The sequence below is a fragment of the Antennarius striatus genome, chromosome 18 (genome assembly GCF_040054535.1).
Source record: "Antennarius striatus isolate MH-2024 chromosome 18, ASM4005453v1, whole genome shotgun sequence".
In the NCBI taxonomy this organism is placed as follows: Eukaryota; Metazoa; Chordata; class Actinopteri; order Lophiiformes; family Antennariidae; genus Antennarius; species Antennarius striatus.
Genome location: NC_090793.1, coordinates 16,923,098 through 16,946,422, shown reverse-complemented (window position 1 = coordinate 16,946,422; position 23,325 = coordinate 16,923,098). Strand labels below are relative to the sequence as shown.

General features: G+C 38.3%; 1 protein-coding gene across 1 annotated transcript in view; it reads right to left on the bottom strand.

Annotated features, from left to right (window-relative positions):
* LOC137611772 (microtubule-associated protein 4-like) overlaps positions 1-23,325 on the bottom strand; it is a 52,007-nt gene that overhangs the window by 4,797 nt on the left and 23,885 nt on the right. The window contains exons 7-11 of the mRNA XM_068339867.1: positions 9,675-10,018; positions 8,288-8,485; positions 7,459-7,573; positions 5,885-6,138; positions 1,115-1,174 (exon numbers count right to left, since the gene is read on the bottom strand). Of these exons, the coding sequence (XP_068195968.1) occupies positions 1,115-1,174; positions 5,885-6,138; positions 7,459-7,573; positions 8,288-8,485; positions 9,675-10,018 (971 nt within the window). The remainder of the gene's footprint in view (positions 1-1,114; positions 1,175-5,884; positions 6,139-7,458; positions 7,574-8,287; positions 8,486-9,674; positions 10,019-23,325) is intronic.

Genomic DNA, 23,325 nt, shown 5'->3' with positions numbered 1-23,325 from the left:
TTGATAAGCAGAGTAAATAATGTCACAGAAGGTTATTCCACAAAGAATGTCAAAAAAAGGGCCTGAAAAACCAAACAGAAGCATTCAGACAACACAATACATAAATCAATGAATAATAGACAATGGATGAACACTTATTGTGTTTAAAAGAGACATGCTGACAGATTAAGTAACCAACACAAGACACACAAAGTAACTCCTTCTCATTATGCTGTGATATTGGCTTCATTGTCTCTGTGGTTGCACTGTGAAATGCCCTGAAGCAAAGACACCTTCCCCGAGTCTCTCTCTCTTTCTTCAGGATGAAAATGGCATGATGACGCAGGTGGCTCCAGCACTGGATGACTCATAGAGCGCCTCGCATTCGCTCAATGCACACATATGTACATATTCCTTTCTCACTGTTATCAGCCTTGTTAATTTCAGCATACCTGTGATACCTGCCGCTGCAACTTTGTGATTCATCAGTTCTCCTTCATTTCGCTAAAGAAAGTTCATCAACCATTCACAATGCATTTCTGCATCAAATCGCTGAACATCACAAGCAGCTCATAAGTAATTTAATAAAGTAGCACATGTTAAAATGTACAAGACGGGTGGACTAATCTGAAGAACTGGCATAGATTCTTATCAAGCAAAAATGAGCTGATTGGAAATGGCAATTATGACTTTACAATGAAAATTTCAAAAAACAATCCCTACATAAAGAAATTATTTGACTTGAATTGGAGCTCCATTGCACATTTGCATTTTCAGGACGATTTCTATACAATTCTGTTTATAACAAGGTGCAGCACAAGTCAAGCAGATGAAGCAGAGTATGAATGAATGAATAATAATAATGTTGTTGATGTTTAGAGATGTTCCCTATGTGCATTTGTTTTAGTGGCCAAAAGGCACTGAACGTGATCCTCGTCATCCATTTATCATGAAAACTGCTGTTTTGTAATAAGTCAGAGTGAAATGAAGGACAAACTGGACAGATACTGTATATTCTCATTTGTTGAAGTACTGTTGTGAACAGCATGGTGTGGTGCATACTGGGTGAATGGATGTAGAAGGGGTGATGTGTGTGCTGAGAGAAGGTGTGAAGATGTGAATGGTAAGGACTCACTCTGGCCTTGGCAGCAGGGATGGGAGGGTCTGATGTCTTGTTGTTCTGAGAGGACAAAACCTGGGGAAACAAGCACCCCCTGGTCAATACAACCTCCATCCAAACACCACAATAAATAGAATGGAAGAGCAGGTGGTTGGAGGAGGGAAAATGAACACCGGTGGGGTGAATGTATGAACTTTGGTCTAAGTAGAAGGTTGCATTGCAGCCAAACCAACAATAAAGACACTGTATGGTTGTACGGCAAAAACAGGATCGTTCAAGGAGAAAAACTGAACCAACTTCAAAATCAAATCATTAGACCAATGTGTGTGGGCGAACACTTCCAACTAAGTCTAATAGTGACACCAATTACTTGAATGACCTAATTATGAACTAATCAAATGTGAGGATAATGAGCAGATGTTTTGTGGAGCAGAAATCACCACGTATGCAGATGAATGACAGCAGTAAATCAGACAAGATGAAACACCTTAGAATAAGGAAATGAATTACGGCAGATTTATAAGAATAAAATATAGTTTGTGCAAAATATCTGCACAGTGCAATAACCAGAAAAACAGATACATGTGCAGACAATATGACCAAAATATGAGAACAGGAATTTTTTAAAAATATGCTGATACACATTTTTATTTGACACAATAAGTACCATTTGCTGCCAATGTCCCGAAAATGTCTGAAGCTTGAAGAAACTGTATTAAACAAAATAATTACTATACAGTGTGCAACATGTAACTGTAGTTAGTAAAGTTGAAGAAGTATTATTTCTGAGAGAGAGAACACAACAGGAACCAAACCGCCTTTCCAACTGGAATAGTTTCCTACCAAATTACAGTTTGATGCTAATAACCAGAGACTATGCACCATTTCCCTGTGCTCTGATGTTATCTTGTGGAAAGAGAATATGATTTTAGGCCAATTGTAAATGAGTAATATGAGAAGTGAACGAAGCCCTTTTTCAAAATTGATCTAGCTTTAACTGGCCATGTGATTTCTAAACAGATATATATGATAGAGGTAAAGGAAGGGAGGATATAAAGTAAGGTGTTGCTAAGAACAGCACATGTGCATCATTTCCTTGTATAAGTAGGAGAGATGTCCCCTCTGCACGGTATGACACATCTGCAATGATTTTCTCAATGGTTTACCTAGATGGCCAATTAAAAAAAAACTTCATGTTAGCCTCCTTCTCTGTGACCATGCAGAAAAAAAAAGGTGGATGGATGGACAAATATGACCAAAATATATAGGAGGTAAACTTATACCTATTTTAGAACATGGAAAGTTACACACATTACAGTCAGTGTATTAGAAACAGGAAAACAACTCTGATTTCTCCCACAGATGGGGAAATTATTTTTCATATAAACACATACACAGACACACACACAACAACACACATACACACACAGCCTATACACAAGCAATCTGGAAAGAGACAGTGGAGTGATTGGCCGGTGCCATGGGATCAGTTAGGGGTTCGATGCCTTACTCAACACCTCAGCAGGAGATGAACTGGCAGCTCTCTAGCTACCATACTGTGGACAACGCTGGCTGCCCTCCAGTTCCTAAATCCAGTCCCAACGGACTGAACTAGCAGATGTTTACATTGAAAATAAAAGCACAATAGAGGTAGATGAGGCACTTCCAGATTTATATGGAGAAATGACTACAAGGTCACAGATTAATTTTGAATATGATGCTAAACAAGAAAAAATTAAAAGTTATTGCAAGAATAAACAATTATAAGCAGTATAAAATATAAGAAAGACACAGTAACGGTTAGCTCAAATACTTCCAAAAAGTTCCACATTTTGGAAAAGATTTGAAGAGATAGAAAGCTTTGCTCACTGTGACCTAGGGAAACTTATAGCTCCAATATTAAAATAAAGTACATAATACATACATAATATTATTCAATGTTCTTAGTTTTGTTTATTCATATTGTTCTTGTAAATATTAGATTATAAAATTAATACATTTCCAATCTCTCCATTAAATATGAAGCTAAAGCCAGGAGATGATTATCTTAGCCTGTCATAGAGACCGGAATCATGTGCAGTCAAAGTAGCTGTTTCATATTTTTCAAGCTACAGTAACTGAAAAATATGACAGAAAAATGTAAATGAGTGTGCTTTATGCCCACCTTGTTATTCTGGGTGAAGCACCAAGAAACTAGAAACGGCAGTGGGGGGCATTTTGCACTAGTAGCTACAAAACTAGCTGCAATACTACATATTGGACTGCCTTTGAATAACAATGTACAACCAATAAAAGAGACGGTGCTATCAAATGATTTTAGTCAGATTGACAAGAAACTTATTTGTTTTCAATTTTGTAAAATTAACCTAATACACCGCCATGTAAACCTTTTTTCCATGTCCAGGAGGGCTAGCACTAATGAACTCAACAAAAAACTTACTAAAAAATAATTGTCCTACATTTGCTGAACATAAAATGAAATGTTATGCGATTAGTACTGAATAAGAGTGACAGTTCCACTCAATTTTATTGGATTAATGGTGAAGCAAGTCTCAGGAAACCAGATGAACCCAGCTGGCACATTAAATCAGATAACATTACAGAGAGAGAGCAGACAATATTTGTGATTCAAGGCGACTGCACAAACCTTTTGTCAAGACAAACTCGCAAAGATTGTGCGATGATAAATACAGCAAAGTGTCTGACGTGTGTCAGTTCTTGACATGCTAGGCGTCTTCATCACGGGGGATGAGAGAGAAATATCACTTTCCAACTAGTTATTGAAAATGATTCACTGTGTGTGTGTTACAGCAGGTGGTAGGGGACACAAATGAACGCAGTATGCAGAGACAAGCAATGCCAATATTGCATGTTAGATTGAATTAGCAAACACAGGAGGATAGAAGGAAGTGGATGAAAGATAATTAAAAGGTGGATGGATGAGAAACGCCAGCATAAGGAAACACAAAGACAATTATCGATACAGATGACTGTTACCTTTTCAATTAGAGTGTGATGGCGATCACCTCAACAACAAATGCAAAATGCAGAAGTGAAGGATCTACAAGTCATGCTGGGATGTTGTGGAACATTTTTTAGAAGATGAGCTGAGGATGTCTGCTAACCACATGCTTTAAAGTCTCTGTTACACGTTGTGACATACTATGCAGACTCACATAAGAGGCATGTACAACACTCCTGGAAATAGGAGAGCACCCACTTTGCTCTGGATTGAATTCAAAAGCGTATGTAGTGTTCTAGTGCTCCTTGATAGTTATTAATACAGCGCACAGCCAAAGTAGCCCAAATTCACGTTTTTAATTCAGAAATATTATGTTTTTTTCTGCTTCCACTTTCACTTTGTCACTCATTTGTCTTTAGGTTCAACACTCAAAGGCTAAATATCTTAATACTACTTGAAGTACTAAAAGCTACCTGATGAGGGTTGGCTGGATGGATTAAAACTCCAGATTTTATATCTAAAGATAAAACATTTATGATATAAACTTCTCATCAGCGGGGTTGAGCCTGCAAGTAGATAGGTTTAAGGTACATGCTTTAAACTTTGATCCCATTTTTGGCATTCATTTTGAGACACATGACTCATTTTCAGAGTTGGCATGTAAAGCTCACGCTTCCTCTCTTTTGGCTCAATCTGATAAACATTCCGAAAATCTAATTTGGATATAAATGGAACACAATCAACAGTGGCATCGCTTAATGCACTTTGTGTCTCCTATGGCTCATTAAGTTGTGTTAAGAGCAATCCCATTGTAAGAAAAGCTCAGAAATGATGGTTTACAATTAGAAAAAAAAACGTGAATGGCAAAATGACTCTGTCGCTGCTCGTGTTTGGTGTTTCCATCTCTTTTCTAAATCCATCAGTGATGATTCCCTTTTAACATACTGTCAGTCACCAAAAAGTGTCAAACAAAAACATCCAAAAATGGACAATACATGTCTTAACCCAGAAGTTAACTTCAATGGCAGGCTCTAACCTAAACTAAACCCTACATACAGCATGAATGGATTTGTTTGATGATTTCATTTAATTAGAAATTAGAAAGGCTTGTGTGTAAAATATTTGCCACAGCAGTGTTCCTGCACCACATTTAAGTAGCATAAGAGCTGGGCTAATTATGTGGACTATGTGTTTGAACATCAGATGCATGAATGAACTAAGAACATAATATTCAATGATAATCCTATAGCCATATAAGAAGATTTAAGTTAAGTTCATCAGCTATAAATGTATGCACAAATGCACTCTTAATGGAATTAATATTTACCTTATTATGTAACTAATTACAATATAATAAAAAAAAAAAACATTTAAGGGGGGAGGTGTAACTCAGTGGTAGCTGAGTGACACCAACCCCCGCAAGTCGGGCGCCATGTGTCAGCAAACTGCTCTACCATCATCCTCTCCCAATCTACTCGACTACTTATAAGTCTCATGTGCGTGTGTCTGTGTCTGTGCGTGCGTGTGTGTGTATTTATAAAGAGTGGAAAAATAATGTAAAATAAATTAAAAAAAAAAAAAAGATTAACTTTGCAATGCAGCAACATGACATTTAAAACAGGTTTACGCAGACTGATCAGCATTTATACCAGCAGTCTGGAGAAACCTCTCTGAATTAAAAACCTTTTTCTGATGTACATCATAAAACAGCTACATGAATTACGAAGCAACCACTGCCAACACATGCATCATTCCTGGAATCTCAACATATTTATCACTGTGGGAAAATTCTCATAGACGTGTCTCATACTCTTTTGGCCTACCTTTCCTCCACCAGGCTGGTACTTGATGTTGTCAATGGATCCGATCTTGGAGCGAACATTCTTAAGGTCAGGTGTAGGAGCATGGATAGGCCTGGGGGTTCGAGGAGCACGGGGCACTGGGGGTTTCTTCTCCATTGGGGTCTGCTTGGGCACAGGGGGTTTGGTGATAACCCGGCGGCGATGAGTGGAGTTTGCCTCACCATTAGTGGAGAGGGCTTGATTAGTAGGAGCACTGGAAGAAGGTGGGCGACGGGCTGCAAAGGGGTGGAAAATATGGTGACAGAAATAGTGATGATTTTTGATTTATATGTAACCCCATCATTTTACCTGTCATAAAGCAATCATGCAGGCTGAATGTGTTCATAATGCCCTATTAAACTGTTTAAGCAGTTCATTGATCAGGGATGTAGAAGACACTGCTGTGCTTTCAGATTAGCAGCATTTTAGACCTTGTATTCATAAAAAAATTACTTATGCTCAGTACCCTGGGGAAAAGTGTATTCATACAGCAATCATAGCATACAGCCTTTAAAACACCAGACAGACAAATAATTCTGGCAGTATTTATCAGTGTACCAGGGTTTATCATATACTGTAGTGGGGAAATTTTTATTTGGTACTTATCTGGCATCATTTTTCAGTGCACATGAGCCAACGTGTCTGCAGGCTGTTAAAGTTGCTCGGCTCCATTTTATATTTTTTGCAACTTTATTACTTTATCACTACTTGTTTCCCACTTATTTTTTTAACTTATTTTCATTAGAATAATCATACAGGTTTTAAGTTTTTTAGTCGTTTTGTTTGATGACTAGATGTTCTTTCATTACAACTCTGCAGCCACATTGTTGACACCCAGGAACAGCTGATTGAGCTAAAACCGTGGTAAGAGGTGGTCAGATATTTTTTTTTCACCAAAAGGAGAAGAATGTGCTTGGGCTGATGTTAATGGCTGATGATTGCACAGTGGCTACCTATGAATTTCCTGTCCAACAAAATCCAGCAGTTTTCTCCAAGTTTTCTTGATCGATTAACTCTACTAGTGATGTGAGGGTAACTGCTCTTGTACGTATTCTGCCATCGTGACGCTGAAGGATTATGGGGTCTGACGCAATGCTCCACAAAAGTAATGCTGAATTGTGCAACCAAAACACGCTATTGAGATTTGTGTGAATGAATCATATTCTCTGAGGGTACTGAGCTGAAGTGCACAAAAGGAAAAGACCTGTTTGAATAACATAGCTCAGACTGAGTCATAGCTGCCCTGCTTAAAGAGGTGCAATACTATTTGTGGTGTGCGGATAAAAATATCAGTCTTGTGTCTTCAAAAATCGGCTCTCGAATCCAATTAAATGCAACATATGGTAGAAATTCAGTTATCCTGTTGCCTGGAGTGGTGCCAGTGAGTCATTTATGAGCCAATGTAGTGAGCTGAGGTCCCTGTAGAGGTCATATTGCACTAAATATTGCTAAAGCAGAGAGGAGTTACTGTCTCTCAGAACATATCACATAGTCAGGCACAAAGGACAAACAGATAGTATAGAATACAACAAATTATTTTTGGTGCATGTACGTACCTGCAGTTTTGGTTGCAGAAGTGCCAGAGAAACCATTCTTATTGGCCGTTGCACGAGATGTTGGTGGAGCCTTTTGCACAGGGGGGCGTTTCTCAGTTGTAGCATTATCTGGAGTCTGGAAATCATACCAAAGGAGCAATTAACTGTGTGTGTGTGTGTGTGTGTTGTTTGGCAGGGTGTGAGAGTTTATGTACACAAATATTTCATGTACTGCTGCCACTGTGCGCATAAAACATATGTTGTCCTATTTTCCGGCATCATGAGATGTGAATCATGCAAGTATGACAGAAGCAGAGAAGGAAAGCAAAGAGAAGAAATAAAGGTGATGGCAAACTCATCTGGACTGGAGGGGGGAAAAGACAGCAGTCTTTCAGTCACATTAAAAAACACAATAAGATATACTTTGCACTAAAGACACTGGATTGAAAAATTGTAAAACACTACCATTCAGGAAAGATTTATGTAAATTTTTTTGACATGTTATGATTCAGAAGCTGAAATCTGCGATAAAAAAAGACCTTTCATTCATCAGGTGTTAACCTTTAGTTCTTGACAAGTTCAAGGAGGAACGGACATGAGAATCTCAGCCAAAGTCTGGTGATTGCACATTGCCACTGTGAATAAAAGGCTTGTTCGAGATGAATAAAGCCTGCACAGCATAAATGTAAAATATCTGTGTAGGTGTATACTGGACTTAAACCTGATACTGAGATTCCATCTAGTCAGCTATGCCACGGCAATTTGAGTTTATCCAGTACTTACTTTCACTGGGAATACCACATGAGATGCACCAAATTCCTGAGAACACCAGCAGAGACATTAAACTCACCTTTGCAGCTTTGATGGAACCAGATGCCATTGGTGGCCTCTTGGCAGCAGTCGGTGTGGTTGCCTTGGGCACAGGACTTTTTTTATTGGTTGAGGCTGCAGTAGGGGAGGGGCGTTTAGCTGAGATAGCTTCTCCATTGGTGGAGAGCGTGGATGGTCGGGATTTGGCAGAGCTTGGTTTAGAGGAACCCAGGTCAGGCTGACAATAATGGAATTAAGAGAAGCCACAATAACAAAAATGAAGGGAAATAAATTTGAAAAAAGACCAAAAAAGAAAGAAAGAAAAAGCAATCACTGATTGCAATGACAGCATGATATGGCACAGCCATGGAACCATGTGGCATTTTTAAATTAAAATGAAGAATAAGTTAGCAATTTATAGCCATGTTAGCTCATGATCAGTAAAACAAAAAGTAAGTTGAAATAGAATGAAAGGAGAAGCATTCCAATAGCAGCAATCAGCTCATGATACAGAAATCAGGACTCAGATATTGAACACATTAATACATAAACTCCTTGGTGAAGTCACTAAACACATAGCGCACATCAGACCCAACATTGAACATAATAAAGAAGCACCTTCATTCAGCAGGTGGTGTTGGAAATGTAGTGATGTAGATTCTAATTATCCAAATCGCTAGAAGGAGCCTGAGATTGAACATCTTTAATGATGACAACTTTTTCACCTTTTATTGCTCTTCATGAGGGAAAATTACAACGTTAAATGTGAACAAAGAGTGAGCTTTTTGCACAGAAAGATGCACATATCTCCTCACACCAAAACAATCTAGAAAAGAAAATAGCACTGCAGGTATAGGGAAAAATACTTTTGAATCTTAGATGAATTTTTTCTTTAAAAATGTGTGTAGTTGCAAAAACATTAAATTCACATCTAACTCACATCTAAAATAACTGCAACCACCATGTCTTCCCACCTGTTTTTCAGTATTTTCCTATCACATTTTCATGTTCTCTCCTCTGCTCCTTCACCCACACTTCATCTCACATTTCATCTCATTTCCTTTCATTTCTTTCATTGTTTTTCTCACTTATTCTTTCACTACTGTGTCAGCAGTTCACTAGGTGCTGCAGAGGAACCTTTTCTTAGGATGGATTGTAGACTTACACCTCATTTAAGTTTTATTTGTCCATAGAATATAATAAAATCAGCTAGCTAGATCAACTGCTTTTCAACTGAAGTTGATATGACAAAGGCACAACATACCAAAACGAAAAACTTCCACAAAAATGTAAGGTTTAACAGAAACTGCATTGCACTGCTGGTGTGTGTGTGTGTGTGTGTGTGTGTGTGTGTGTGTGTGTGTGTGTGTGTGTGTGTGTGTGTGTGTGTGTGTGTGTGTGTGTGTGTGTGTGTGTGTGAGACCCACCTTGCTCTTGCTGTCAGGACTACGCAAACTCTTTCCATTGCTTGGGGGAGTCTTGGTCGTTCCTTTTCCTCCCTTCTCTTCCTTCTTCTCTGCTGGCTTTTTCTCGTCTTCCTTCTTGTCATCTTTGTTGGTCTTCTCCGGTTTGTCCACCTTCTCTACCTTCTCGTTGGTCTTGATTTTTTCTGCATCCATCTTTTCCAACTTGTCCTCATCTTTGATGATTTTATCAGACTTCTGGTCCTTGTCTGGTCCATTGTTCTGCTTCTGCAGCTCTTCTTTCTCTTTTTTGTCAAAGGGATTAATCTTGTTTATCTTCTCCTGTTTTTCTTTATTGTCAGATTTCACTATGAGAAAGGGGATATCATTGTTAACATATTGGTCAAGAAGAATAGATCTACTGATTTGGGGAATAGATCCAGATAAAGGGTTGGATTCATATTTCTCAAGGGATTCATTTCATATTGTTAGAATTCTGGCTTTGGTCCAGTTATTCTGATACAGATCACTTTATTTGGTTAATAATTGGATATTTGGATTAAATTTCATGTTATTCAAATAATTTTTTGAAATTTTTTTAGTATGCAGCTGACTGAATGTCCTTCTACTTATCATACAAGAGTTTGCTGTTCTGCAAGACACATATTTATTAATTTATTTATTTGAAAACTATTAAAGTTTGCTTAGGTAGTGAGTAATAGAAGCAATAGCAATAGAATTTTTTTTTATTGAATTGGGAATGATTAATCAGTTACAGCCTTTTCTTGCTATTATTATTGTATTTATTTATCAAAAAAACTTTAAACTTTAAACTTTTGGTTTAAACAATGCTTTGTGGTTTAAATACAAGATTTTTTTCCCAGTAGTTGTAAATGTTTGAGAATTTCAGAAAGGTTCAGACTAAAGAGCATACTAAAATATTCCAGACATTTAAACAAATCAGTCATTGAACTCCTGAATTTTTGTAGATGTGGTTAAATATTAAAAACTTTGCTATGAAGTTATTAATGGTCAAAAAAACACAATCTGGTACCTGACTCAAGAAACACTGTCGACCACCTCTGTGGTGGACACACCTAGAGCTCACTATGTAAGAATGGTTTCAACAACAAAATCTAACATAAGATAATTTGCTTCTTCCAAATATATTTCAGTTATTTATAGACAGGAATGTCTTTGTGGGTTGTTGTTTGTAGGTCACACCAGCAGATGATTCTAGGTCTGGGTGGTAAACTGGTTGAGACCAATGATTCCACTACGTCAAATGTTTACAGTGATGATGGTGTGATGGTGTGCATCAGACTACCATCAATCTTCAACATCAACAGTTGACCCTGGCTATTGTTGTTAGATATGCAACCAGAGGGGAAATAATCTGCCCCCACTTCCCCAACAAATCACACCCTTATTATAATATAGATTAGGAGAATATTTATATTATCGAGGTACATATAAAGGACAGTTTACATAATACAGAGTGGTGTAATATTTATAATATTATATTTTACAGTATATTACATGTATTTACAATATTTATATTACACCAATCTATATTATCTTTATTATTATATTTATTATTACTATATTACTCTACACATAATATAGAATAGTGTAATATTTGTAATATAGAGGAGAATATTTATAATATAAAGGAGAGTATACTTAATATAGAGGAGTAGAATATTTATTATACAGGAGCAGAAAATGCATAATCCAAAACAGGTGAATATTATAGATGTATTGTAGATTTATTGATGTAACTGTAATAATATTGTAACTGCTCATGTCTTTTTATTACCTCATTGTGGAAAGGTACTGTAGAATTACATTTGCCTTTCTTTGTGCATGTTGTATATGTGATTTTATCTATGTATGTATGTATAATATATAACTTAAGTCAATAAGAGGCTTCATTTTTTTCTTCAGGCTTTGCATTAGTTTGTGTTGTTCTTTGCTTCCATGATGTAGATATACTGTTCTAATCCAACAGCCCTGAGCCACTGGCACACCTGCATAGTCATACTACTTTATGCAATAATTTAAATGTGACATTAAATGATACTTGGTTTAAATCAATCAGTGTTCACTCTGAAGTTAGTTTAAACCGTATAAAGTTACTAATCTTCATAAATTTCTCCTATCACACAATCATATGACAAAGCATGAGTCCCACTGTCACTGCCTCCCAATCCACATTACACCCATCCTGTTTGGTTCCCTTTGCAGGTGTGAGCCCACCAGAGTTGAAAACTAACTCAAAAGAAACAAAACTTGTGTTTCATCCAGGTCAAAGCCATCCTCTTATAGGTTAAATAAAAAACAGCTAAATTCCAAAAATAAGTTCATAACTCACAAAATATACACATATCACACACAGTAGGGCAAAAACTTAATATGCAATGACTTCATTATTTAGCTTCAATACAAACTAATGTCTTTCTTACCAATACCATGCTACCATACACAGCTGTTGCTGGCAATCTGTGTGTGTGTGTGTGTGTGTGTGTGTGTGTGTGTGTGTGTGTGTGTGTGTGTGTGTGTGTGTGTAGTGTGTGTGTGTGTTTACATGTATGTGTGTGTGACTATGTTTGTATGCAACTGTGCATATATAACAGTCTGTGCTTGTTTGTGACAGAGATCAAGTTGACCATCATGTAATTAGAGTATTAGTGACATTAATAGATACGGAGCTGTGTAGGGATATTTAACTGCAGCCTCTCTCTCTCTCTCTCTCTCTCTCTCTCTCTCTCTCTCTCTCTCTCTCTGTTATACACACACACACACACACACACACACACACACACACACACACACACACACACACACACACACACACACACACACACAGACACACACACACACACGAAGGTCATACTAGCATGATAAATGATAGACAGGACAATCAATAGACAGTGATAGACTAATTATTGACATGATTATTTCATATACATTACACAGAACACTGGCTTTACCCTCAGTGAGGTGTTGCAGTGTGTCTGGCAAACTTTCATTTTGTAAAATTCTCATGCTGTAATAACATCTCCATCACTACCTATACCACATTTTTACTCATCCATTCACCGTTTATTACCTTTTTCCTCGACTTATGTTTGACATGTCTCTACATATGGATTTTCCTGCTCACATTCACATGATTCCTTCATTTCCTTTCCAGTAATCACACATTTAACAGTTGCCTACAAGCTTTGAGCAAAGAGTCCAGTCCTGTTTGTTTTTTCTTCTGTCCTCAAACAGTTATAAAACAAATCCATAGAGGCAGCATTTCAGGAAGCAGAAGAGTTTCAGTAATACTGGTTCCAACATTAAGAAGTGTTTTTAATCAAGACTGCAGGTAGCTGAGCCCATCTGCCCGATGAAACTGGTTGCGTATTATCACAGCGTCATTTCAGCTCTGGCTTCAAGACTCACACTTGTATCCTCCTCCTCTTACAGCTGTGGTATTTTTCTGCATAAGTGTTTTTCTGCATAAGTGTTTGTGCATTTTTTTGCAGCGGTGATGCTTTTCTGTGCCAAACAAATAAAACACACCTTAAGTTGCACCTTTGCCATTTACGTCAGCATGCCTTTGGGGGTGTGTGCCTTTAAATTCTGTAAGATTCACAGCTCATCTCACACAGAGGCACACGCACACAGGCACACACGCACGCACGCACGCACGCACACACACACACACACACACACACACACAAACACACACAATATGCTGGAAATAGCTGTTCTATATTTGAAAGAGCACAGTCACAGTCAATGTCTAATCAATGTCCCAGCTTTTCTATGCCGACTGCACTCAGAAAAACAAAACATGGCTGAACAGAAAGACGACAGAGACAGAGAAACATACACTAAATACTGAATCTAAATAAATATTTTCCAACAAGAGGAAAATTCTGCAAAATAAATTGTCAGTTAATTGCCATTATATTACATAAATAGTAACCTCTACTTGAAAGTGCTCTAAAATTGTTCATCAAATGGTAATGCTAACAGTGCAATTAATACATTCAAATTATGAATGAAAATTATGGCACTGTTGCTTTTAGGTATAAAAATATAATAGTTATTAAATACATTTTGGATCCTGTTAAATCCAGCAACATTTTATTACTCGATAAAGTAATAACAGTCGATAATGTGTTAATTTGCCCGTTTTTGAAATGTAATGGGCCAATAACGTAAAAAAAAAGTTCTGATCCGATAACGTTATAACTTTTGGCCAATAATGTAATAATTTATTACTATTACTAACCCTAGCCCTTACCCTTTAATTATAAGGTTAGTAGCCAAAATTCATTATCTTATGGGTTGAGGACTTTTATTACTGCTCAGTTATTTCATTTTTGACCTACTGCATTTAAAAAATGGGGAAATGTATACCTTAGAGGCTGTTACTACGTCATTGGCTTCTTTAGACTCCTGTTTAGACTCCAGTTCCAGAATATAAAATGTATTCAGCTTACACATTTTGTGTCTAAAAACATTATTAGAATACAAGAAATCATTTCATGTTAAAGGGATGCCAATGGTTGTGTTGTGCATGAAATGCGATTTCAACTTAGTACAGAAAAGAGCAGTGACAATAAATGTAACGCATGTAAAGACACCTGATGGAATTGCACTCTATGATCTCACTGTAAACTGATGGTAAAATGAAAGGCTACACAAACTCCTATGAAGAAAGAAAACACGAAACATGTTTTCAGGATTCTATGTAAAAGTATGTAAGATCTGTGTGACATAAAAATACAAGTAACTGCAGAGACAGATAATCTAATTATTCAGGTAATTATCAGGCTGTAAACAAGATGCAAGTTTAATTTACAGCCTCAATTCAAGGCACATCAGCAAAGTGTGTACAGCTAAGTGGCATTAGTGGTTCAGGTCTTAGAAATTCTATGTCATGTGGATTGTGCATAGAGTATAAGGGTCATTGGTTAACCCTGCTGCTCCTACAAGATTCTGATGCTGTTGGACCATTTTTAATTTTGTCCTTTATGTACAAACTACTCGATTGTCAATGTTATGCATGCTTCTCATAGTTGTTGGTGAATGTAGCTAGGTAGCGAGAAATGTAGTTATGGTAGTGACTGTTATTATGGCAGCCTTAGCCAACAGGCAATTGTTTCTTCAGTTGGTGGAAACAGCCATCCGTAGGCATAACATCAGTCCAATCAGAATAACTTAAATGAAACATCCAGGCACTGATTCAGGAATATTGAACAAAACTAAGGTAATTAAATATAAACACTATTATTTACACCTTTTCTCACATCCATCTCAACACAGGCACACAAGAAGAAACTCTTACCCGTTATGTTTAGTTTATTATCTTGAGTGCTGTTAATGGACGTTCCCACAGGGGTTGGAACAGCAATTAAAAAATTTGTCTCGCAACTCCCATGATGCCTTTTAGGAGGTGGGGATGAGGGCATTAATGGTGATGTCATGGGTGTGGATGACATCATTGTTGCCATTGCAGCTGCAGGTTCTCTGCCGTCTGTGACTGTGAGTGAGCGTCGAACAGCTATATGTGGGTAGGGCGCTCTTGGAGGACCCACTGTTCCCATCTGAGAAAAATTCGGCATGTTGGGTGCCATCACTGGTGAGCCTCCAATACCAGTAGGGTATGTTCCAGCCATTACCATGGGAACAGCCAGATGTGAACAGTCAGACATTGCACGTCTCACTGCAGTCCGCTGTGGTAGTTCATTGCTTTGCCTAGTTTTTGTCTCTCTGTTTAAATTAACACGTGATTCCATTTTCCCATCATCAGCATGATTTATATCCTGAGAGAGGCAATGAACTGCAACATTACCTGCAACACCTCTGCTTGGTGTTGGTCCCATATTCCCCTTTTCAGTGTGACCTAAGCTTTCTGTTTCCTCCACACTACCTCCTCCAGCCCTCACCTGAAGCTCAGGGGGCAGGCCTGTTTCAGGTTTTCCAGTGATTAGGTCAGCAACAGGAGGGACTGTACCAGTTACACATTGCTTTTCAAAATATGGCTTGATAGTTTGATTTCCAACTGGGACAGATTCTTCTGTCGCACATCCGAGCAGGCCAGCAGATGTAGAGGATGTAACAGATTTAATCTCATCCTCTTTATTTCCTGGACTTGATCTGGCATTTCCGCTGAAGCAAGGGTTTAATGTATTTCTCTCCCAAAGCTGTTCAGCTTGAGTAGACACTTGTGATCCCTGGATGTATCCATCTTTGCTGCCAGTGCAGTTTTGATGTTGATTACTTTGACCAAATTTTGAGTTTGATGTGAGTGTATGGTCAAAGGCAGGACTTGGAAAGGTTCTTCCAGGTGAGACAGGGGGGGAAGGTACCGAAGAAGAAGGGGATGAGTGGGGAGAAAGGGGGCTGCATGGGCTTTGTCCTGAACTCCCTAATGACCCTCCTGCTTCTCTCATATGTGCATCCTCCCTTGGCCTCGCCCCTCTGGATCCCTCATACTCTATCTTTAACACTGGCATCTTGAAGCTTGGACTTCCTGGGGCCTCCGCCACATTCCCAGAAAACATCCCCTCAGACCTACCTTGGCTTAATTTAATCTCACCTTCCATCAGTGTTGTTCTGGACCCACCCTGTGCAGCAGAAGCAGCCTTCTCCCCGGTTCCCATTTGGGTCTGGCAGTTCCAGCCACTCTGTAGGTCAGAGCCTGGGCTGCAGGGTGATAGTGCAGAAGAGGCCAGGACTGCAGGAATGCTGGCACCAGAGAGATTGTTTTGTTGCAATTGATGCTGCTGCTGTTTCTGATGCCCAGCAGAAGGTTGTCCAAATGCACTGCTGCCATGTGTGAGGCCAGGCTGCTGCCAGGACGAACCAGAAAGGAAGGACATTCTCCTGGTCTGTTGTCAGATCCCCTTGGCTCACTCTTTGCTGGCTTGGTCTCTTCTCTTCTCTTATTTTCTCTCTTATTTTCTCCTTTGCCTTTTCAGTCTTTATGTTTTTCTTTACCTGTCTTTGCTTCTTCCTCCTGTCTCCTGCTATTTTCTATCACCAGTAAGTGCAGTTTTACACTTGTCCAGGAGGCAGAAATGTCCTCAATATCCAAAGTGTTCTGAGCTGGGAAAGTCGAAGAAGAAGTACATCCTTTCTTTTTTAAAGAAATGCCTTGCGGTTGTGTACATGTATAAATGAGCTGATGTGCATGACACGCATGTGTGTGTGTGTGTGTGTGTGTGTGTGTGTGTGTGTGTGTGCGTGTGTGTGTGTGTGTGTGAAAAAGATAAAGCAGAGGCGTGAGAGTGACTGTATGTCTGGTCGTCTCGGTTTCTCTCTGAGCGCTGCACGGATCAGCTGTGGGGCTAAATTGCACCTTGCTCTCTCTCTCTTTCTCTCTCTATCTCTGTTCTCTCTCTCTTTATCTCTGTTCCCCCTCTCTCTCTCTCTGACATCACAAAGTCACATGACAGCCCCAAATGTTTCCTCATTCGCTGGAACATCATTTCAGCATCAAGCCCCTAGTGACAAGCGTGCACAAGCATGCACTCAAGAAAACATATGATTGCACACACATATACCGTGGCAAACCTGGATCCGCACAGACTGCTCAATGTCTGTCACAGTTACTCAGTTGCCATATGAGAGCAAGTGTTCACATGCTGATACAGAGTGAAAGACATTTGGAGAGATTACTGAGACATCACTGAAGACTACAATTATCCTGGATAAACTAGTGGACTCCCTCTCTATCTAATAAAGACTGTGATTTACAACACTGACGTTGTGAGATAATGTTGAGCATAAGTAATGTAACTTATATGTGATAACAAACAAACACAGGAAGAAAAGGTGCAAATACAGGTATTCTGGGTGTTTTTAGCCTGAGTTTGATCTTTGCCAATCTCCTTCTTGCTCTGGATTTGATTTCCTGTATGTCAGAAGATATTAGTACAATCCTCATGGAAGAAGGAGGTAAGGTGTGAGTCAAAGTATAGAATATAACTATAAATAGTAACTGTTGAGTGCTAACATAGGTTAGAATCCTGCCTTTTTGTTCATGTTTTGGTGCAAAACTCAGGGTTGGGTTAAGGCTAATGTTGGGGCTAAGGGTTTGTTCACCCCTGTCTAAAAAGATGCAGAGTTCGCAGTGAGAAAACATTTTGCAAAATCCCTGTCTCATAAATTCAGCACAGACTTCGAAGAAATTTGTTTACCTCCTGAGAAAATGGAGGCTTTCACTGCATTAGCAGAGTTTCAATTTTGTGTCACCAGTTCAGTACCTGACAAAATGTGAAATATGCTCACAATCTCCCCTTCTGTTCCTGAGAAGTGGCATCCAATAATGTCAAGAAAAATGTCTTTTATAGAATATTATATCACAGCGAAGATGACCTTTATAAATAAACCATTTTCAATGCAAAATTTTTTGCCATTTTTTTCTATTTTATTCTATTAGATGTTGAGTTAAAACCAGGTAATAATTGCAGTATAATATGTATTTTGTGAGGTGACAGGGACTTTTGATAATGTTAAAAATCACTAGCTAGCTTATGGTCTCTATTCTAAAACTTAAACAAATGCCTGATTAATTTTCCATGTTCAGAAACGGATGAAAATAGCAACTCATGCTATTTTGACATCACCCCAGCAGACACAAGGCCGGCACAAAAAAATAGCATGAGCAATTTGTCAAGCATGACTGATTGTGAATGAGAATTATTGCATAATCCTCCATAAACAAATTGTCTACTGTAACCACAGAGAAAGAGACAGCCAGAGAGAGAAAGACAGGGTTGTTCAGTTTCCACAGACTTTGAGAGAGTGGGTGTTATGCAAGAAATGCACCTTTCATATTCTTAAACTTTTGGTCAGTCTAAGCAATGATATGACAAAATTCAAATGAATTCTCTAGTTTGAGCACAGCAATTTGTATTATTGGCAACTGAGGTTCTGGCTTCTTAGCGACAATAATAAAGCAAGTCTTAAGTCTTATCAAACTGTCACATCTGAAAGCGTGCTAGTGACCTTTAGCTGATATTTCACTGGATTCTATCAAAAGATAATCGTGCCTCTGTCCATCTAAAACTGCTTTGAACCATATCGTGGCAGCAATGATAGAGCTGACAGCTGAAGCGTTTGTCCAGAGGAATGCAGACGTAAGAACAACTCAGAAATAATACAGAATTTCCAAAAATCAAGGTTTCTGGCACAGGACTGAAGAAGACCCAACACACCACTATGTAGATGCAAGAATAGAGTCCATATTGTAAATATAAAACCATGTGCTGTGCGTTTCTGCCACAACACCTTCCCTCAGAAGACTGACATACAGTACCTCTCAGTATCTGTCTATTGTCACTCCATGTGGCCCCACACAGTCGGAGCCCCTCTTCGAGGCACGCCTCACAGTTTGAAACCCCCATACACACAACACCTTGTATAGTTATGTCAATCTTACTAATGCTCGTGACTATTTCCTGTCATTGATTTTATTCATAGTGGAGAAGTTAAAACATTCAATGTCTAAATTCAATTATTTTACTCAAATTTCAAACCCAAATTGTATTTCGGAGAAGAAACAGCCATATCCACAAACTATGTGAATATGTTTTTCAGCAGAGAGACTGGACGAATGAAAGCATCAATAAATATTATTTCTTCATTATTACAAGCTAAAATGCTTTCTTTTCAATATTAAACATTAGCATTAATAGCTGTTTTTTTAATTCTTTGCCTTAAACCACTCGTCTGGTAAAATCTATTTCTCAGCTGGTCAGTAATTTATAAACATTTGTTGTCCAAAGACTGTATTACAAAAACGAAGTGACATCTCTAACTGTAACTGACAGGTTATAATCTTAGTAAATGTAGTTTTGCCTCCCTGGTGCTCCTGCATTACCAATAAAACACACATTGAAGTTTATTTTGACTTAGTGCCACATATACCGCCTTGCTGTCAGTCACTGGAGCAGCAGGAGTGGATTAATCCACTGCTGAAAATAGTCCTCGCGGAATGACTCGTTCCTCCTGACTACAGCTGCAGACACTTTGGGGAAATTTGTGGACATTTATAACTGTTAAACGTTCAAATCTTCAGTATGAACTAATGGACCTGTTGACATTTACTTTACCCGCCTTACTTTTTCAGTTTTATATGTCTTCCCGTCCAGTCACACAGCGCATGAATGGCCCTTCTCATTACATTCACAAATAGATGAACACCACTTTTTAAACATTTACATATTCCTTTCCCTCCTCTATTCCATTTTATGTCTGCAGCTTTGAGTAGGCTTTACATTAATGCATAGTGGTTCTCCGATTTGATACCACTGTTTTGTCATCATTATAGCTTTTAGATTACTGGCTGAAATAAAGTCACATTAGAAAACTGACTTAAGATAGCATTCATTAATTACTTTCATTTGTATACTGGTGATACACACAACTAAAACTTTAATAAGTGGAGTTAAAATTCTGCTTAATGATTATAAAAATAATGTTGTTAAACATAGTTTTCCTGGAAAAAATATCTCAAAATCTCAGAACAGAGAGACGCTATGTGAGATACAAGGAAGACAAATACATGTTCCTCAGTTGTATATTTAGAATATCACCAGAGAGATCAAATTAAATCTGATAGCCAGTGTTCAGTTCAGACAAAAATCACAGAGGTCACTCGGAGCCATCCTTGAAGGTCACAGACTGTTGAACATCAGTTGAAGACAAGATGCTACAGCTGGCTGCCCATGGTGCTGGGCAGACAGCAAAAGAACAATGGGGGATAAGAGGGATGGAGGTGTGGAGATGGGAAGGAAGAGAAGGAGGGAGGAGAATCTTGTCAGAGAGCTTCTATTTTTACTCTTCAACCTCACTGACTGTCACACCCAGTCCACCCCTACGCTATCCCTCCATCTCTCTCTCTCTTTCTCCCTGACTCTTTTTGTTTCTATGACAACCGCCTCTCATGTCTCCCTGACAACACCCCTCCTCCGAATCACCAGTGTGGTGATTACTATGGTGCCACAGCGACACAGGGAGTCTGAGCAGGAGAGAGGAAGATGTGATGCAGATGAAGGGCAAAAAAGGAAAGGGCACCAGAAGAGAGTGGTGGAAGCTGGGGGACAGAGGGGGGTACACAGAGACTGAGGGGGGATGGGGGAATAGCTAAAGATGAGATGCCATGAAGGGCAACATATAAACAATAATGGGGGAAAGGAAGAAAGGGGGAAGTATGGGGAGTGTTAGGAGAGATTAAAAGAACCAAATACTTTGAGACAAAAGAGTCAAATAGACAGAAGAGGAGAAATAATAAAGGAGAGATTTGGGGTTACAGGAGCAAGAAAACAGGACAAGATGATAAACTATTTCCAAAAACTATAAACTTACTAACATTTCTTTAATCTAGTCTGTCGATTCCATTAGAGTAACTTGTTTTGAACACTATTTATGAAGGGAAATTAGAGTTGATATGATCAGACGGTATGTTGACTTGATACCTTTAACATGATGAAAAACACCAATTAATACTTCCATCAGTACTTCAAAAGAAAAGAGCGGCAGCTTTGAGCTTTAACATCGCAGTTTAAATTTCAGTGTATCAGATTTGGCAGGAAAGCAGGAGGCAGGATGAATACTTTTTTAGGCATTTTGACAAGCGCAGAAGATAAGGAATGAAAAGCGGGAATTCTTTGCACATACTGTATGCAGAAGATGAAGTCAGTGGAAAATAATGGGATGAAGAAAGCAAATGATAACATTGAGAAAATAAATAGATTTCAAGCTGTGACGCTGCTATTGTCATATCGTAAATGACACCACACACACACACATGTACGCACCCACTCCACAGTATAAAGACATTCCTCATGATCTCGACTAAAATTAAATAACTCAGTCATAAAGTAAAAGCACCAACAGCTACAGCAACAATGTATTGTTGTGATCGATCGTTGTGGCTGATTGATGTAGCGCACATGTGTAAAACTCAAGGCCCAGGGCCAAATGTGGCCCGCCACATCATTTTTTGTGGCCGAGAGCATAGGTCAGAGTGTGTAAAGATAAATAGGTAGAGTGCTTTGACCAGAAACTACATTTCCCACAATTTAGTAATTAAACTCATTTGAACTCTGACACAAACATTTTTAAGTTAATGTCTTAAATTGTGTTTGATGTTATTTTTCTTCATTCACTTGGATAGTTTAGTACTTCACTGATGGAGTTAAGTCTGTTTCATAACCTGACTAAAAGAATTCATGTTTAAACAGAGCAGTAGGCAAACATTTTTTCTGTGCAACTGCAATGTTGTAACTTGAAAAAATAATAAATTCAGAATGATTTAACATTAAGGAGTAGTTACATTTATCTTACATTACATTACGTTACATTTAGTTACATTTATTAGGTACAACTGCCCTTTGGCAACAGGCATTATGCTGATGTGGCCCTTGATTAAAATTAATTTGACACCCCTGTAGAGCATAGCCATTTCTAGGATTTATAAACAATAGAAAATGGTTTGATTAATGACTTAACTAACTTAACTAATTATCAAAGTTGTTGTCAGTAGGGTTTGCACTGATGAGCAAATGTATCAAAGATATTAGCATAAATGCATGTTTAAATTTAAAAAAAAAAGCAAAATAAAACTAAATGTCATGCACCTTATCTCTGTTTTTTAATGTCAGCTGTAACAGAAATCAACATCTGCCAACATGATACAGCATAGGCTGGCTCAAGACAAGAACAATAATTGTCTCCATCTTGGCTTTGTGAAATAAACAGAATGTGACGGCCGAGTGAGCTGCGCTTCTTTGTAAATGCTTGAGGCTATGTCTGGTAAAAGTTTTTCAAAAGTGAACTTCTGAATACAAGATGTGTTTTTCCTGTCTGCCCATTCTTGTCTTTCCCAAGCTTCTGCTGCAGTTGTCCCAACAGACACCTGATGGAGCCAAAAACCAGGGCTGAGCCTCAACAGAACTCTGCTATTGAAATAACCCTCAGCAGCATGGACCACTATCTGATCGCAACAGCAATCAACGGTCTCCAGAGGTAATCTCTACTCAAAGTCTTACTTTAGTAGTCTCCCAGACTCAATGGCATTGATAGAACCAGGTCATTGTTAGTTTACTGTGGTTGGTGCTGATTTGTTGACAATTTAAACACTTCACTGTCACTTTCACAGGGTTAGAGGGTTATAAGGGTTGACAGGTAAATCACTTAATAATAATTCCTCAGCCCACCTTTATTCATAATAATATAAATGTATTACAGTTCTGATAAGTTATGCTAATAAGCATGCATTTAACAGTAAATCATTTTCTGAATTTGCTCCGACAAAACTAAATCTTTGGTGACTTTATCACTTTTTTATACAAATTATGCCTAATTTCCCAAAAACCGCTTGGAAATAACTATGTACCATGGAGTCACAGTAACGTCTCTATAGTGTAAAACACCATCTTTTATGAGAATGGAATATGCATACAAGAAAAAGGAACATCTTACCTGTTGATCAAGGTCCAGTGACATTTTGTTATGAAACAGAGAAAAAAGAAAAGGGGAGAAATATACATTTTTAGTCATGCCAGAATCATATAAATGGCAAGTATTAACCCAAACAATATCTTACGATTGGCACAATCCCAAAGCCCACAATGTACTGAAATCACTGGGGGAAACTACTTGA